Source organism: Lentinula edodes (genome assembly GCF_021015755.1).
Source record: "Lentinula edodes strain Le(Bin) 0899 ss11 chromosome Unknown C8R40scaffold_30, whole genome shotgun sequence".
Lineage (NCBI taxonomy): Eukaryota > Fungi > Basidiomycota > Agaricomycetes > Agaricales > Omphalotaceae > Lentinula > Lentinula edodes.
In genome coordinates, this window is record NW_025764336.1 from 166,465 (window position 1) to 183,084 (window position 16,620).

Sequence of the window (16,620 nt, forward strand, 5' to 3'; positions counted from 1 at the left end):
TACCCTGTGTAACGTATAAAATAAAAGGAGATAAAATCTGAAATAAATAAATGTGCCCTCAAACACTGGGCTGTATAGAGGGATCGGAAGATGAGTGCTTTATAAGGGAACGTCCGAGCGGAATCGGCAGCTGCAGGCACCGCCCTTGAGGGATTTCTGCAGGATCGAGGGTGCAACCTCCAAGTCAATCCGACGCACTGCATAGTGCGTAGGATTTTGTCGAGTTCCGGGTGCAGCAGCACATGGTGCTCGACAACGCAAATTCCAAAGCTATAACGATCTCGCAAAGGGCCTACTTCTCGTGCATGCTCGCCCACTTCTGACTTGAAAACGTACGACGCCACAATACCCCACTCCCACCTAAGGTCAAACTACATGAATCCCCAGACCCACTACCAGACGAGGAGCTGCGGTTCATGCAAGACAAGCCATACTGCGCCGTCGTAGATTCGATAATGTGGGGACAAGTCTGCACCGACCCGACCTGGCATTTGCAGCAAGTCTGCTAGCCAGATACCAACTCCGCCCCGGAAGGGAACACTGGGAGTGTGTCGAGTGGGTTGCAGGCTATATCCTCAACACCCTGGACTACGCTATCACATACCGAGCACCACGAACACAACCACCAGCGCAGGGCACTGGCCTGAAACCATACGCATATGTAGACTCTGACCATGCCGGGTGCAGAGACACCTACCGTTCTACATCCGGCTACGTTTTCTTCATGGCAGGAGCACCAGTATCCTGGTGTTCAAAAAGACAGGCCACTGTGGCACTATCCACAACAGAGTCGGAATACATTGGCCTATCTCGTGCCACACAACAGGCGGTATGGCTATCATCATTCCTATCCGAAATAGACCTGGCGCAGGAAGGTCCCCTCAACCTACTCGGAGACAATTTCGGCTCAGTATGCCTTACTGAAAACTCCAAACGGCACGCGCTCGTGAAACACATTGAGATGCGGCACCACTATGTCCGCGAGAAAGTCGTAAGTGGCGAGGTGAGTATCCAACGGATTCGGTCAGGAGAGAATGTCGCAGATATATTCACGAAAGCCCTCAGCGGCAGCGTCCACTCCAAACTCATCTCACTGCTTGGTATGGATTGTACGGAGTAGGGGGGGTGTTGGGGATTACTCCGTACGTACAGCTTTGACCATCCCATTCCGGAAGCCATCCCATTCTGGAAACGCAGTTTCTAATACAGCTTAGGATTACTAGATACTGTACAGTTACAAGTAGATCACGCAGGAGGAGTACACGAGCTCCCTCAGTTGCTTTTACATCAACTGAGGTGAGCTCATTAGTACATCAGGATACATACACTTACTGATGCACCTATTAGCTTAATTTTACATCAACAGGTATAGAGATAATACAGTTGCTTTTACATCAACTGAGCTTAATTTTACATCAACAAATTAACCAAAATGGCCTAAGAATGACCCAAAAATCAGAGTTACACATGACAATCCTTGTCCGAAATAGCGTATTTTAGGGCACCCCACCGGACGTTGTCCTGGTGGATTTTTACAGCTGATTCCGAAAGTCTAGGACAAAATCAGCCTCCTCACATCGTTGGAGCGCTGCTTAGGCTTGTTTGTAGATATAGACAAAATAACAAAGATTAACCCAGAGATGGATGTATAGAATTGTTGTAATTACATTGTTGGAGTAAATTAGGGCTGTCTCGATGCAAGAAACTTGAAGAAAGACAGAGCTGCTTGCTCAGATTTGTATATCAAAAAGGCTAGTAATTATGCACTTAAGCTCCTCCACAAACAAAGCTGAGGAACTCCAACGATGTGAGGAGGCTGGTTTCGTCCTAGACTTTCGGAATCAGCTGTATCGAACGGAAAAAGAGTCTCAGCACTGTTCGGGTGCCAAAATGTGCCAAATCAGCAGTTGATTATTGCATGTGTACATAGGAAATTCCGAAAAGAGTCAGCAACAGAAATAATTTGATCTTTTTCTAATGTATATTGTTTACTGCTTTCGATATGTATCAAGTTCCAAGCTTCTCACTCTAAAAATTAACTGATCATTACTACAAATACAGGTTTATGTCATTACGAACATACGATACATGTTTTGGTTGCTAGAACCAGAAAGCGATGAATCCAAGTGAGTATTGTACAGACGGTGAAGATTTCTATGCGTATGCACTTCCGACATAGACAAATGCAGGGGGAAAAATGAAGTACCATCTCAATCAATTCCTTTCCCTTTTGTCAACAGCGGACTGCACTGCAGCGGAAGCCGTGCCAGCGGTAGAATCCAATCTACAGTATCCCACATGAGTACGACATACACAGATGTAGAATAATAATACTGACAATTTTGTTTCCAACGACTGCAATTTCTTTTGTTCGTCAACAGAAACTTTGTTCACGTCAATTTGGGGAGGTGAGTTGGATCGGGAGCGGCGCTCAATTCTGGATGCACATGTTCAGAATCGGGGCCAACAGAATAGCGACCAACGCCTGCTTACGATATACGGGCAGCATCCTTGATCGCGGCTTCGGTCAAAATTTGAGGGTCAATCTTAATCTCAGCCTTTCCTTCGGAATGCTTCGCGGCAGCCGCCTGTGCACTCGCTGCAATCGATCTATGAATGGAAAAGAAATTAATTGTTTCTTTCAAGACACAGAATATCACCTTACCCAGGTGGAGGTCTGTAACCAAGCGCTTTGTGCTCTTCAGACATGAGCTTCCTAGCTTCAGCTGAACACTACAGTGAATAGTGGAAATAAAACTTTAGTTGCGAAGCATACCTTCGGTAATGTTCGACAAGTCGATTCCATCAACAACAGTACTCTTCGGTATAGGATGTCCACGCTCGCTTTCAATTTTCGCGGCATCGCTGAGTGCAGCCTGCTTCAAGAGTACTGGATCAGGAGGAGATGGTCCACCTTTCGGATGTTTAGCAGCCTCCGCTTGCGCTTGAGAAGCCAAAGATCCAGGAGGGGGTCTATACCCAAGTGCCTTGTGCTCGTACGACATTATTTTTCTAGCTTCAACCTCGCCGATGGAATTGAGGTCGATAGAGCCACTAAAGCGTACGTCGAGATAAGCCAGCCCTCGGGCAATAGAAAGAGGCACAACTTACATAACAGTCGCGGCGTCGAGGACGGCAACCTCAGTCATCGTGGCTGTAGACATTATTGATGATTTCTAGGAGCAGAAAGACGAAAGAAGGTTCGGAAGAAAAGTGGTTGAAAATAAGTGGTTGGGAGGTCAAGCAAGTTGGGGCAATCTTTCCCGAGTTCGAGTATTTATGTCTTTCCGAACACGTCATGGGTGGAATCATTGGAGACGAGGGTTTGGAGACATCGAGGCTTCCCTTGGAGCTGCGGAATTGATACAGTGGAGCAAAGTGGATACCTACGGTGACTTGCGTGACATTATGTGACAGTACGCGTTCGACGCGTCTTCCCACTACATGGCCTTAAGGCTTGGGTTAGTACATACCACATAAGCTCAAAGACAATATAAAAAGTCTGTGCAATGAACTGATACATGGAGAGATGAACTAACGACGAACTACGTTTAGAATTCAGATGAAGGGCAGAAGAGAACAGCGTGATTGTAGAATTGAATCATATAATTGAGCCTTCCAATTGTGGAGAGCACCCCAATTGCCATGCAACGCGTACGCGAATCCTGATTATTGTATGATGAGGGATCGTACAGTGACGCGCAAATCAAATCCACACCCCCCGATTTGGAAATTTGGTGATGAGACTGTTTTTATGAACATTTTTGTATGCTACACGCTGTAAAGCATGTCGATTCTACTATAAATAGTTTCTTGTCGCAATATAAGCTCTTTGAACCCTCAAAATTCGATAATTCTAAGCAGCGGAACAACATATTTACGATTCTGGGCTGGTGACATAAGGCCTTCCAAATCGGGGGGTGTGGATTTGATTTGCGCGTCACTGTAAGTGTCCCAGCTTGAGCTGTGCTCTCATTGAAGCGAGTGGTGTTGCCTATTCCAGTATTTTTCCACGACTTGGGCTCTTATTGCTTTCAACTTTGTCCACTTGTGTCCAGAATCTATGTAGCGCGCTGTGAGTATGAGCATATCGATAATTTTGAAGGTGAAGAGGTTATCTCTGCAGTTATCTCGGCCGAGAGAAATTGAGCTTTTCATATTTTACCTTTGTTCTCATCCCGGGAAGTGAGATATCCTGGGACGGAGACGCTGTGGAGACGGGTGAACACTAACTGTACTTTGAATAAAATGGAAGACCAATCAGGACGCCTGGACAACGATTTCATAATCCATCAAACAAGGCCATTGGAGGGATAAGAAGATGGTTGGGCACCAAAAGGGAATTTAGCGAACACGACGATGCATATGAGCCGCAGCGCATGACCTCTGTGATTTTGATATCATTGAATAGCAACTGAGGTCAAATGAAACTCGTTACATGTACAGGATGTTGAACCTTGAAATCGATGAGTTGACACTTCAGGAAAGAGATCTGAAAGGTGGTATGCGTATCATTACTATCATGAATAGGCCTTACCATAGAAAAGGCACTACAACATCATATCACAACATCCCCATGACCTATAGCTACATCACCCCACACGGACACACAATCATGACCGAGAATGACGAACGGAGCCGAGCGAGAGTCTTAGGGCAGCCTAGGTAGTCGCTGCAGCTCCCCGCGCCTTAGTACTAGTCTTACTTACTTGCGGTTAATGAAGAGTTCAAAAAAAAAAAAAAACCATAGAAAAGGCCGCTTTATACATTGTCGAATGGAGATAATTGGTGCGCGATGTGGCAACAACTGATGCTAATATAAGAGAAATTCTGTTCGTTGTGACTGACGGCAGCTGACGGCCTCTCCAAGTTCAGAGTTTTGGGGTTGACTGGCCCATCACTAGTAACATCAGAGTCCGCATATAGCAGCTTCGCCGCACGCCGGAATTCATGCGAGTGGAGGAGGTTGATCTCCAGTGCAGTGTGGAGTGAGGCAAAGATCTTCAACATCCTGGGAAAACGCCGATCATCGAACGGTTCGCACGATTCAAAGCTGAATATTTCGAGGTTTAAGGAAAATAAAGTATTCAATCTAAGTATCTACAAGAAACGAAACCTATTGTACAATACAGTCAAGCTTGAGCTCAAATATACAGATATAAGTAAAATCATCCACATACGACTGTAGATAAAGTACGGGACAAATTTCCATGTATGTAGGCATAAGGAAGAGTACTAGCATATAAACGCATCGATAGAGTAAAGGTAACATAGCTGTATAATCATGCGCATAGTGCAAGTTCCGAGGACATTCTAGTCTCGTACGCGGACATTGACGCGTGCCAAGCGTACTGTTCCCAGCCGCAGAGCATGCATGAAATCGCTTACTTTTATTGTGCCCAAAAAGTCAAGCAGTACACGGACCCGTCAGTCCCGCAGATCTCTTGGGTCGAGCTTACTGCAATTCACGACACTGAATTAAAGCACCTCGAGGCTGACGAGAGTGTTCGTGTAGCTGGATCCGGAGTGTGCCGAGAGCGTCACCTTTCTCGACGAGGCCTTGGTCGGTTCCGGACATTGTTCAATCGCCCAATAACACCCTACTGGAACCGGCATCCCAACGAGTCCATATTTATCCAAGATCCAGGACACATTACCGAGGAGAAATATTCCACGAAAATATCGAACGGCGAGGGGTGGCCCGCATCTACGACCATTCGATCTGAATCGTCCAAACCCACGATATCGCCAGCGAGAGCTTCAACACCAGCTCCAGCGGTCCCAGACCGTTCTATTCCTCCATACACCTCATCTACATCCATGATATTCTCCAGATCGTCCATTACTTCGTCAAGAAGTTGTGGTGGGGACAATTCATCGGCAACCACTTCCATCGTTATCTCGTCCAAGTCGGACTTGCTTGGGATTGAGATGGAAATGGTGGTAAAGTTCGACGAGTGTCCCAAAGGGAGAAGTGGCTCTGGAAGCGCCTGCGTTTCGCTCTACCGGGAATAGATTCTGAGCATAATTGTGAGGAATACATGTGAAGGGACACATACCGAAAATGATTCAAGATGATTGGGAGAGAAAACGCTTGGCTGCATCAAAGATCTATCAAAGACCTGCGGACAGTGTGACGCTGCAGCTTGAAATGGACTAGCCATTCCATTCAAGGCGATTCCGGTGCTAATCATGCTGTAAAATCTCTAGAAGGTAGATGGAGGAGCGAGTGAGGAGATAGGGAGAAAAAACTTGGGTTTTAGTCTTTATCCAGAGCGGATTTATGAATATTCGGCTCTTCAGAACCAAGATAAAGAAGATGAATGCTTCCAAACCGTCTTTGTCCCGCCTTTGTTTGAAGTGAAAGGGAGTCAGGGTAGGGTAACTCCAAAAAGCTCAACATCTGCATAATGGGGTTTCCTAGAGTAAAGGAGCTTCTTCCGGCTTGAGAAAGAATATGTGTTGTTTTGAAGGTCCATCGCCAATTTACGACCATCGAACCAGACGTTGTCACATCGATGAATACTATGACTCTGGCAATGAGCTGAGCTGACTTTCCTGACAGTATGAAAACAGACGTTTCGTGTGCAACGTTCAACACTGTTGCTGGTGTTGCTAGCCTATAGTGTTATCCTAGACAGGGCAGTATGTATCGAAGCCCATAATTTGCAATTGGTGAGCGAGAAAAAGCAAGCACTCAGGCGCTTATTATCTCATCGATGCCACATTCATGTTCCAAAAACGTTCTCTAGTCATTAGACAGTGTTCAACCTTCTGATGTGGTGACCGCGAGGTGCAGAATCCAGATACAGAAATGCACGCACGTTCTCGCCTCGACCAACGAGAGTACTCTTCTGATTACCGACTCTTCGTTCCATTACCTGTAGACTTCAATACGACCACATGCATACCAAGAACGTGGTTCGTTCACCGTTTGGGCTGCCAGTCTATCTCCCATGACCAGACCAGTGCACCTCTGGCAGGCTATGTAAAGCTGTCGAATATAAACGATGCTCATTGTTCCTGTCTTTATGGGTTTCAATGAATCTCCTATCATTTGGCGCAACTCTGGTTCTCTGCGCCAGTCTAGTTCAGTCGACCAACATCGTCTTGACGAATGATGACGGGTGGGCAGTCGCAATGATACGTGCACAAAATTCCGCGCTTTTAGAAGCAGGATACGATGTATGTTTTTGTTTTCTTTTAAAACTCGGATTTGGGCTCAATGTCCTTGCGCATAGGTTATTCTCTCTGCCCCAGCAGAGAACGAATCTGGCACGGGATCGTCGACAGCTACTCCTACCAACCTGACAGAACCTTGCGAATTCGACACATGTCCAACTGGGTCTCCGGCTGAGGGGTTCAACGCTTCTGACTGTATGTGGCATGCCACTACCCCTTATAATGATCTTGTTCGTTCAACGTGACTTTTTTTCCAGCACGCCTCAACTATGTCAACTCCTTTCCGGTCGATGCAGTTCGATTCGGCATACAGACTCTTTCACCAAAGTTCTTTGGTGGTGCTCCTGATTTTGTAGTCAGCGGTCCCAATGTCGGCAGTCAGTTTGCATCTTCCCAATAGCAACAAATCTCGTTTTGATCATTTCGCACTGAATAGATAATCTTGGAACTGGAACTGTGGATATCTCTGGAACTGTGTAAGCCGTTCCTCTGTATCATACTATTTCTCCACTTATGTTCAACAAATAGCGGAGCAGCGTGCGAGGCTGCGAAAGAAGGCATTCCGTCAACGGCTTTCTCTGCCGCAGGTCTCTCTCAGGTCGCATTCACTGATTTGAGTAACGGCGACGCAGATACGCTAGCTGCACTCGTTTTCTCGCAGCTCACAGTCAAATTCGTTAATGCACTTTTAAAGAATGGTCCACCCTTCCTGCCCCCTGGCATCAGCGTTAACGTAAACTATCCTGCGTCTACCAGCTCTAGTTGCGCGTCTCCCTCAGACTTCAGCTTCATTCTCACTAGGATCGCGCCAAGTAACAGCGTGACTGATGTTGAGACCTGCGGAACGGATCACCTTCCTGGAGAAACCAATGTAGTTGCGACGAATGGATGTTTTGCCAGTGTCAGCGTTATGAATGCTACCACCAAAGCAGACGTCGATGCTACTACTCAGGCTTTCGTCCTTAATCGTTTGAGTGGTTTCCTGTCCTGCCTTCCTTGAGTTCTTGGCTTATGTCAATGTCCTCTTTTGTTCAACATCATGTATCAGTCAATAGTACTCATATGTACTGCTTTCATGCTTTCGCTGTTCAGATTCTCTCATCCATGTGTGAAGAGAAGCTCCTGAACGGTCTAGTTGAACGCCCTGGACTTCTTTTGCACCCCTGGCACATGCGTGCTACGATCGACTGACAAACATACTCCAGATATACACTATATATCGTGTCCTTGTACCCTGATCCCCAATGATGCAGCTCCCGATGCTCTTGTTTTCCACTTTGCTGGTGTTCATCCACGCCTGCCTGCTCGTTCGCGGACAAACAAAGATTTTGATTGGGAATGACGATGGCTGGGCAGTAGCTATTATCAGAGCGCAATTTAACGCTCTTGCAAATGCAGGATACGATGTGCATGCTCACTATCTTTGCTTGATTGCTTGTGAACTCACGGGCGATGGCCATGTAGGTCATCTTATCTTGCCCAGCTGTCAACCTATCTGGGACTGGATCTCTGTCTTTGCCCCCTACCATTGTATTAATCCCCTGCGAATTTGACACCTGTCCAATCCTTTCTCCCGCAGAAGGATTCAATGCATCCGATCGTAAGTTGTTTCCGCTGTAGCTACTAGTACAGGTTGACTTAACTGATGTCTCAACAGCGAGACTCAACTACGTGAATAGCTTCCCTGTGGATGCAATAAACTTCGGGATAAACACTCTGGCCCCTGAGCTACTGGGAGGTGCTCCAGACTTTGTCGTGAGTGGGCCAAATGTCGGGAGTAAGTCGTCGCTTGATATATTATTAATTCTCCGAACTAAACAAAACATTTGTTATATGTAGACAACCTCGCGGTCCTCCTCACGTCGGGAACAGTGTAAGGGTGCCATATTTTCTACTACGTCTGATACTTAATCTCAATAATTCTACAGAGGGGCAGCAAGCGCCGCAGCCAAAGCGGGAATTCCCTCAGTCGCTTTCTCCGGGTCCTCCGATTCCCTCTCTCAAGTTTCTTACACTACCCTCGATTCGGACCCAACCTCCACAAACACCAACGCATCTAACATCTACGCCACCCTCACCCTCAAATTTCTTGATGCCCTTTTGTCAGACATCATTCCTGGACCAATACTACCCCCAGGAATAAGTCTCAACGTGAACTATCCTGCGATCACCAACTGTCCCAACGAGGCAGACTATCAATTTGTATTGACACGGCTTGTTGCGGACTCCAGTGCAACTGACGTTGAAACTTGTGGTACGACGCAACTTCCAGCAGAGTCTGACGTTGTGGGACTTGAGGGGTGTTTTGCTAGCGTGAGCGTTTTCGATGCGAGTACATTGTTGGACGTGGATGCTGCGACACAGGAAGCCGTGTTGAATAGATTAAGCGTTTTCTTGAAGTGCGCACCTAGTTCATAATCTATGTATCTAGGGAAATGGCTCGGAAATGATGCATTAAGGAGGCCTTTGCAGCGGGTATTTTTAACTCGGTAGCAAGGCCAGTATACAAGTACTCAACGATAGCAGGAGAATTGTAATTGCACAGGAGGAAACATAAAGCTAAAATACCACTCGATAAGATACAACTTGAATACATTGGCTGATTATCTCCATCCTCACACCTTCATCCTCGATTCATAGTATTGCCAGCCCCTCTCGGATTTTCATCGGTAAACTTCGCCCAGTTTTCATCCTTGATCCGTTTGACTTCAGCCTTGTCCTCACCCTCAAGTGTCCCGTCCATCTCCGCATCTAGAGCTAGCTGTTCGGAAGACGTAGGTGCATTTTGGGATGCAGGGCTGGAGAGAAAGAAAGTACAAGGTCAGAAGTCATTGACAGGGAGATAGAGCACAGATCTTACCCTCCACCGGAAATGAATTTTCCTCTCTGGCGCTCAATTTCCAGATATTCATCGATGGACATTGTAGGGAGATTATGCCCCGGACCAAATACTTGCGCTTGAAAACGTGCACGATCTCCTGCTCCAGAGGGAAGTATGGTGAATGGTTTGAGAGGCTGCGTGATGTATATGACAAGTATCAGTTCCATTGGGTAGAGGTGTTTCAAACTGGACTTCAACACGTACCTTACCCGCCTCGTCAAGCAACGGTCCACCAGCACTGACCTTAGGTGTGGGAGCATCAATCTTCCACATATTCTCCTCGCTCTCCTTGTGTTTCCCTCGTCGATCGTCATCATCTTCCAGTCGCGACATTGCTGTTGATGCAGATGGAGGAGCAGTCCTTAGCAATTCCAATTCCTGATTCATATTCTGAAGCTGTGTTTGTGCTTGAGAGAAGAAAAGCCTAATGAGAAGCAGAGTCGTTTCTCGAAGTACGTCATCTGTAGATGAGGAGTCTTCCTCTTCTTCATCCATGGCGGATGGAAGGAGGGAAGAGAGTAGGTCGAAATCGGTTGCACTGTCGGAGGAGTTTGTGATAGGACGTTGATTCCTGCGTTTACGGATTGTCTCAATTCTCGTCCGTAGATCCTTTTCTGCCTGATATTGCTTGATTTTGAGTTCCCTCCGGTTGCCTGGGTTGGAAACTTTTCGGTCGTACAACGCGACTTGGTCTTCAGGGATTATTTCATAGTTATCTAAGAGCTGCAGAAAAGACTGAAGATAGTTCTGCACAGATACAAATATCAGCTCTTGTGGGGCAAATAGATCAAACTGTCACGTTCACCTTCGCCACTGTAAGTGATGCCAGCCGTTCGTCTCTTTCTACCGCCTTGACGCGATCCTGCACCTGGGCGCATACATACGGGACCAAGAGATAGACAAGATCTCTTGTAGCTATATCTTCGGAATTTTCATTTGGACTAAATAGCGAAAGACTCGCGATACGTGATTGTAATGTCCGAAGATTAGTTAGGCTAAATTGGAGAAGATCCTGAAACAAAAAATATGCATTGAACACTGTAGACATGCAATATAGCACTAAAATAATGTCTTACTTGAGTTTTCGCATCAACTGTAGGTAGATCGGAGGCCTTTGAGGCAGCAGAAAGACTCTGACCAAAGAGTGTTGGTAGCGGAAGAGTATTGGTCATTTTGATCTGGCGCTTATCTTCAGCGTTTTTCACTCGACACCATTTAAGGGTAATCGTCCTCACCATCATGCAACTTCGACATACTTTCTCTCTTTATCGTAGTAATACTGCCAAATCATTCTTCACGAGCCGTTGTATTTCCAACTCGTTGCAAATTCCACCCCAACTTCCTTCAGCAGCAGTGAAAGGAGAAACTCAAGATGTCACTGCCATTGACTCCTTGTTAAATATTGTCAGTAAGTCTTCAGACTCCCTAATTGACTCTACCCTTCCACTTAATTTACTTGATTGATCCCTACATTGATGCATACACTGTCCAGAACTCCGGGTGGACCCTCGCTTTGGATCCATCATGCCAATGCGCATTCCTTCGCTATGGGCAGAGGCCCGTCTTACGATCGCCCAAGAAGAAGAGCGAACATCTATAACAAAAAGCTCAGAAGCTACCACAAGTCCCTCTTCCGATGACTTACCTCCACGAAATATGCACGATTCTTACACGGAATTTGTTTTGCCCATTGCATCAGATCCTAATTTGTTAGAAGAGTATGTAAATGCTTCTGGGGGAATCAGAACTGGAAAGTAAGTGGGTAGCTTTTGATTCACGATTGTATGGTCTCTGTGTCTCATGAATTTTGGTATCTACAGACTCATGGAACACCTTGATTCGCTCGCAGGGTCAATATCGTATAAGCATGTACTTGGGCCAACGAAATCCGAGCTCAAAGTAGAAGAGATGGGTCTATACATTGTAACCGCTGCAGTCGAAAGGCAGGTTTACGTTTCGTTAATCTTATCCTCCGTATGCCATATCGACTTTTCAACCCCAGAATAGACATGTTACACCCATTGACTCCCAGCCACGATCTTCGCCTAAGTGGACAAGTAATCTATACTGGCCGCAGCTCAATGGAAGTAGTTGTCCGGATAGAGAGAATTGCTTCCAAGGAGATGCCAGAAAAAGACGAGACTATCCTGTTGGGTAAGTTCCTTTAGGGGATTTCTCGTATAGTAATCGTAATTGACTCTTTGATTCGCGCGTGATAGGACGATTCTCCATGGTCTGTCGAAATGCTAAAACCAATCAAGCGTATCCTGTTGGACCCCTCATCATCTCGACAGAGGAAGAGAAGACTCTTTTTTCAATTGGGCATGGTGCGTACCTTGATACACCTGCTGGTACTGAAGTTTTAAAAACCTTTTATTTTCTGTAGAATTGAAACGCAGAAGGGCCTCTCGCGCCCAGCGTTCGCTTTCTCGTGTCCCACCGTCAAGCCAAGAAGCCGCGGCATTACACGAAAACTACCTCAAATTCGGAGCAGCAATCAGCCAGCATAGTTATGGACATCAACGTAAGTCTATCATGCCTGGTCCTGAGTACTGACGCTCTTCCTCTTGTTGTAGAAACAAGCTCAGAAATCAAATCCGTTCATTCTGATTTTACTACCTTGTGCGATTCTAATGGCTCTTCTGTATTGAATGGATCGAACTACATCGCCGAACTTGTACCCATGGGCGAAACACGGATCGAAAGATGCATGCTTATGTTTCCCCAGGAGAGGAACGTCCACCAAAAGATATTTGGAGGCTATCTGATGCGTCTGGCGTATGAGGTGCGTTACTGCGTTAATCCTCTCTGTAATATTCATCCGTGCTTTCGGAGTAGCTCGGTTTCTCAAATGCGTCCATGTTCTGTCGTGGTCGCGTACGCTTCCTTGGACTCGACGAGATTTCATTTAAGCTCCCGGTGCCGATTGGGAGTATACTAAGGTTGAACAGCGTGATTCTATATGATGACTTTTTAAAGCAGAGAGAAGAGAACGGAGAGACGAATATGTATCAGTTGGTGGTAAGAACTTACTATATCTTCCTTCATACCTCACTTAACCGTGCCTAACCCGCGCAACGCCATGCAGCACGTAGGTGTCAAAGCGAATGTCGTCGATATCAAAACTGGGACGGAGAAGACGACAAATGAATTTCGGTTTACCTGGCGCGGCGAGGAGAAGTTGTTTGCAAGAGGAACGACAGAGAGTATGGAATTGCAGAAGAGTGTGAAGGTGAGGAGGGTGGTACCGAAGACATATAGGGAAGCAATGCTTTGGTTGGAAGCCAGGCGGGCTGTCACTGTTGGAGATGAGATCAGAGAATTGACGGTGAAGAGATTTGAAAATATTTAAGTAGTGCTTATTCACACTGCGGGAGACTGATATTCGAACAATTTGCTCCTCGCGATAAACAGTTTTCAAGTGTCCTCTTCAAGAAGACCAATGCTCTGTATTGCTTGATGAACAACAAGGGGGGTTCAAGGACTATGTAGCGTGTGTTCTGAAGGAAAGAAAACAATGCAAGCATACGGGTATGGCAAGAAACACCTATCAGCACATAGTAAAAGGCCCAACGGAAAATGCACAACCACAGCGCAGCGAGTATGAATACAACAAATGAATGACGAAAGTGCGGAGAAATAACGTGAACTCATGAGTATCTAAGTGATGCGGAACGACGGGTATAAAGATTAACGCTCTTCATTTAGTTCTTCTTGCTTTTTCCTGACTTAGCAGCCGTGGTCGCCGCGGCGGCGGCAGCGTCAGTAGCCGCACTCGCAGAGGCAGCAGCGGCAGTCGCAGTGGCTGCCGCAGAGGATGCAGGGGGAGTAGCAGGACCGCCAGCAGCAGTGAACTAGAACACTATGCATGAGAAAAAGTACCAACGAAACTGTGCATCGATGCTCACGTAGACACAGTCATCGAGAGATCCATGTTGGGCAATCGGTACGATGACCGGCTGGTGGTTTGAGGAGGAGTTGATCGTGCAGATACGATAGGTACCAGCAGGGACACCAGAAGTGACATCGGCAGTGACCTGACCGTTGACAGCAGCAGTATTTATACCCTAAAGAAGATTCAAGTCTGAGCGAAAGAACAAGATTGCCTGAAAATACGAACCTTGAAGAACGCAAACTTCTGCGGGTCAGAGGGAGTTGTGTCGGCAAGACCGTTTATTGCCTCAATGACCACGTGAGTGTGACCAATGATCTGACCGTTAGAATTGAGTTGTTGAGGAGCAGCGAAGTAGTTCTCGTTCGCGTTCACGAAATTTCCGGTATCCAAGTTGTTCATATTAAGCTTGATCGTAAACTCCGTGTTACCGGTCACATTTCCCATATTTGTAGGGAACTCGAATTTAGCACTCGGCATATTGCTGACGCTTGGTATGGTACCGATCGGAGCAGGGTTACATGAACCAGTGGTGATTTGTAGACCATCTGTTGAGAACTAAAGTGAGCACCAGTGTAAGCAACCTAATCGGACGAAAAACTCACTTGTTATAGGCATCCCAGTTTGAGTCAAACAGTAATTGATAAAATTGTTGTTTGACGTGAGCGAAGCAACCTGGCCAGCTTCCTGAACATCTACAGGAGAGGATTAATATTTAGAAATATTAAATTGGGCACATGCCTCTTACCTTGTCCGTTGTTTAAGAAGCCAGTTGCGATAACCCGAGGGTCAAGGGTTAACGAGGACTGAGGATCGGTACTGTCAGCTGTTGCATTAGTGGTGATATCGGTGGTAGAAAGGGAGCCAGTAGCGCCGGAAGTGGAGGCAGAACCAGTCGCATCATTATTGGTGGAAGCGGCAGAGGTAGCGGCGCTGCTCGCTGCAGAGGATGTCGAAGCAGCGGCCGACGCAGCCGACGCAGCGGAACCTGAAGAACCTGAACTAGAAGAAGAACCTGAGCTGGAACCAGACTTTGAGGACGATCCAGATCCCGATTTAGATTTCGAGCTCGAACTTGACGAACTGTCACCAGACGCTAAAGAAGAAATTAATATCGAATCGAATGATTTAGTAAAACTACACACAAGCAACAGCTACGTTGGTCGCAACTGACGAAGCAGTAACTGTAACGGTTTTTGTGGTCACAACAGCAGACGCTGAAGCCTTCAAAGATGATCCCAATCAGTAGCAGATAACGGCTAAACATGTAGGGAACACACATCACAAGTCGCATCGTTGGACCTTACAGTGGGTGCAGCGAAAGTAGATGACACTGAGATGCCGAGCAAAACAAGACACAAAGATTTGGAGAACATTTCGCCGTTGAAAGAATGTAAGGAAAGTATGAAGTGGCTGAAGAAAGAACGTTGGGCTTGAATGAACCGAAGTTAGGATACCAGTATACGAGACGACACCAGTGTCGGAAGAAAAGTCCTTGTAATGACGCGCTGGGCGACGACCTTGGAGCAAACGCAGAGCGAGAGGTGTGAAGGGGAAAGAAGAATGAAGATGTCGAACAACCTGATGGACGCTTTATAAACGAAAAGGACACTACGGCAACTATTTTGATCCGAACCAAACTCCGTCATTTTTTCTTTTTCCCATTGTTCCTGCTTTTCGTTAAAGCGTCAAATCGAAGAGAATCGAAGTGCTCCACCTTGTCTTTAGTAAAAGGACATTGCTATTGTCCTCCGCTTTTCTTTGTCTTCTCTCAAATCTTCTTCAGACTACATAGAGCCTGCTACATCTTCCAGTCGTCCACAACCAACTCCTTCCTGAGTTCCATGGTCATCTCCCGTGCCTGGTCGTTAACGGTCAATAATATATGTAGATGATCTAAAATTATTTCTTTGCTTCAGATACATCAAAACATCGCCAGCAGTGAAGCTTTTCGACTATTCTGTTCTTCAACTTTACTTCTTCAAGCCTATGTCCAGTGACCAGGAGAATATATGGATTCAAGGACCTCAGTCGGATCCCTGGCACTTGCGGGTATGTCCTGGTCATAAACCAGAATAAACCTCGCCTTACGGTTCACCTGGTTGTTGTTCCTGAATCTTTCCACATGCCTATATTCAGATTTCTGTCGGTTTCTAACTTATTGACATCCATCTTTGATCCCTGCCGACTCGTCGATAGATTGGCGTTCAGTTTGAAGATCGACCTATGAAGACTCCGCTCAAGCTTCAACAAAGAATGATTGTTCGCAAGGGAGTGCGAACCACGCTGCAAGTCTTGAGAAATGACTCTCAGACCAGGCTGGAAAGATACGTTGATGATCCTGTTACTTGAAGGTGATATCAGGCCGTCGAGGGCCCAGGAGGACAGACACATTCAAATGTTATTTATATCCTTCTTGTGAGTTGTACCGCCGGTATATCCTGCTTAGTTACTTATTTTATGTTGCCTCCGAACTTCGGAACGTAGAACCAGGGCGTCACAGGTCATACAACAATTTTTGGGTGTTGAGTACGTTGAGTTTCCGGAGAAGTGCAATTGAGAACGACAAGAAAGACAAAACAGGTCCTCTAACTTTCCTGTTTCCGTCGGTCTCCGCGACCGGCCTTTTCTGTTTCCTATAGTCTATTTTTCTCTCAACAAGTCT

General features: G+C 46.2%; 7 protein-coding genes across 7 annotated transcripts; 4 read left to right on the plus strand and 3 right to left on the minus strand.

Moving 5' to 3' along the window:
* Positions 1-1,946: 1,946 nt before the first annotated feature.
* On the minus strand, positions 1,947-3,391 carry C8R40DRAFT_1266772 (uncharacterized protein). The gene is made up of 6 exons (XM_046233945.1): positions 3,112-3,391; positions 2,777-3,054; positions 2,666-2,726; positions 2,494-2,610; positions 2,339-2,437; positions 1,947-2,284 (listed from the first exon to the last, which is right to left on the minus strand). Exons 1-6 carry the CDS (start codon positions 3,162-3,164, stop codon positions 2,215-2,217), a joined length of 678 nt encoding a protein of 225 aa, XP_046083711.1. The 5' UTR covers positions 3,165-3,391; the 3' UTR covers positions 1,947-2,214.
* A 1,888-nt stretch (positions 3,392-5,279) lies between these two features.
* Positions 5,280-6,454, plus strand: C8R40DRAFT_475997 (uncharacterized protein). The gene has a single exon (XM_046235183.1). It carries the CDS (start codon positions 5,371-5,373, stop codon positions 6,013-6,015), a length of 645 nt encoding a protein of 214 aa, XP_046083712.1. The 5' UTR covers positions 5,280-5,370; the 3' UTR covers positions 6,016-6,454.
* Positions 6,455-7,041: 587 nt separating this feature from the next.
* On the plus strand, positions 7,042-8,182 carry C8R40DRAFT_1162075 (sure-like protein; the record flags this gene model as incomplete). The annotated part of the gene is made up of 5 exons (XM_046230206.1): positions 7,042-7,185; positions 7,242-7,377; positions 7,440-7,559; positions 7,619-7,658; positions 7,711-8,182. 5 exons carry the CDS (start codon positions 7,042-7,044, stop codon positions 8,180-8,182), a joined length of 912 nt encoding a protein of 303 aa, XP_046083713.1.
* Positions 8,183-8,441: 259 nt separating this feature from the next.
* C8R40DRAFT_1173374 (survival protein sure-like phosphatase/nucleotidase) lies at positions 8,442-9,600 on the plus strand (the record flags this gene model as incomplete). Its single annotated transcript, XM_046232006.1, has 5 exons — positions 8,442-8,588; positions 8,647-8,782; positions 8,840-8,959; positions 9,022-9,055; positions 9,111-9,600. 5 exons carry the CDS (start codon positions 8,442-8,444, stop codon positions 9,598-9,600), a joined length of 927 nt encoding a protein of 308 aa, XP_046083714.1.
* A 205-nt stretch (positions 9,601-9,805) lies between these two features.
* C8R40DRAFT_1071557 (TAP42-like protein) lies at positions 9,806-11,235 on the minus strand (the record flags this gene model as incomplete). Its single annotated transcript, XM_046226346.1, has 5 exons — positions 9,806-9,980; positions 10,043-10,197; positions 10,268-10,810; positions 10,869-11,075; positions 11,140-11,235. 5 exons carry the CDS (start codon positions 11,233-11,235, stop codon positions 9,806-9,808), a joined length of 1,176 nt encoding a protein of 391 aa, XP_046083715.1.
* A 32-nt stretch (positions 11,236-11,267) lies between these two features.
* C8R40DRAFT_1116333 (HotDog domain-containing protein) lies at positions 11,268-13,556 on the plus strand. Its single transcript, XM_046228604.1, has 9 exons — positions 11,268-11,471; positions 11,556-11,817; positions 11,884-12,006; positions 12,066-12,217; positions 12,283-12,390; positions 12,450-12,587; positions 12,640-12,848; positions 12,902-13,084; positions 13,152-13,556. Exons 1-9 carry the CDS (start codon positions 11,303-11,305, stop codon positions 13,413-13,415), a joined length of 1,608 nt encoding a protein of 535 aa, XP_046083716.1. The 5' UTR covers positions 11,268-11,302; the 3' UTR covers positions 13,416-13,556.
* On the minus strand, positions 13,482-15,595 carry C8R40DRAFT_1150959 (uncharacterized protein). The gene is made up of 7 exons (XM_046229553.1): positions 15,236-15,595; positions 15,101-15,179; positions 14,704-15,051; positions 14,561-14,650; positions 14,184-14,503; positions 13,972-14,130; positions 13,482-13,917 (listed from the first exon to the last, which is right to left on the minus strand). The coding sequence occupies exons 1-7, from the start codon at positions 15,329-15,331 to the stop codon at positions 13,768-13,770; spliced, it is 1,242 nt and encodes a 413-aa protein (XP_046083717.1). The 5' UTR covers positions 15,332-15,595; the 3' UTR covers positions 13,482-13,767.
* Positions 15,596-16,620: the final 1,025 nt, after the last annotated feature.

What these genes read in the sequence shown, in the direction of transcription:
- C8R40DRAFT_475997 (XM_046235183.1), top strand. Translation starts at nt 5,371, where the DNA reads ATGCATGAAATCGCTTACTTTTATTGTGCCCAAAAAGTCAAGCAGTAC.
- C8R40DRAFT_1116333 (XM_046228604.1), top strand. Translation starts at nt 11,303, where the DNA reads ATGCAACTTCGACATACTTTCTCTCTTTATCGTAGTAATACTGCCAAA. An exon ending in GTAACCGCTGCAGTCGAAAG is followed by an intron (nt 12,007 to 12,065) that starts GCAGGTTTACGT and finishes TTTCAACCCCAG; the next exon opens with AATAGACATGTTACACCCAT. An exon ending in AGACGAGACTATCCTGTTGG is followed by an intron (nt 12,218 to 12,282) that starts GTAAGTTCCTTT and finishes CGCGCGTGATAG; the next exon opens with GACGATTCTCCATGGTCTGT.
- C8R40DRAFT_1266772 (XM_046233945.1), bottom strand. Translation starts at nt 3,164, where the DNA reads ATGTCTACAGCCACGATGACTGAGGTTGCCGTCCTCGACGCCGCGACT. An exon ending in GGTTACAGACCTCCACCTGG is followed by an intron (nt 2,611 to 2,665) that starts GTAAGGTGATAT and finishes TTCCATTCATAG; the next exon opens with ATCGATTGCAGCGAGTGCAC. An exon ending in CAGTCGTTGGAAACAAAATT is followed by an intron (nt 2,285 to 2,338) that starts GTCAGTATTATT and finishes GGGATACTGTAG; the next exon opens with ATTGGATTCTACCGCTGGCA.
- C8R40DRAFT_1150959 (XM_046229553.1), bottom strand. Translation starts at nt 15,331, where the DNA reads ATGTTCTCCAAATCTTTGTGTCTTGTTTTGCTCGGCATCTCAGTGTCA. An exon ending in CCAACGATGCGACTTGTGAT is followed by an intron (nt 15,180 to 15,235) that starts GTGTGTTCCCTA and finishes TCATCTTTGAAG; the next exon opens with GCTTCAGCGTCTGCTGTTGT. An exon ending in GACCAACGTAGCTGTTGCTT is followed by an intron (nt 15,052 to 15,100) that starts GTGTGTAGTTTT and finishes TTTCTTCTTTAG; the next exon opens with CGTCTGGTGACAGTTCGTCA.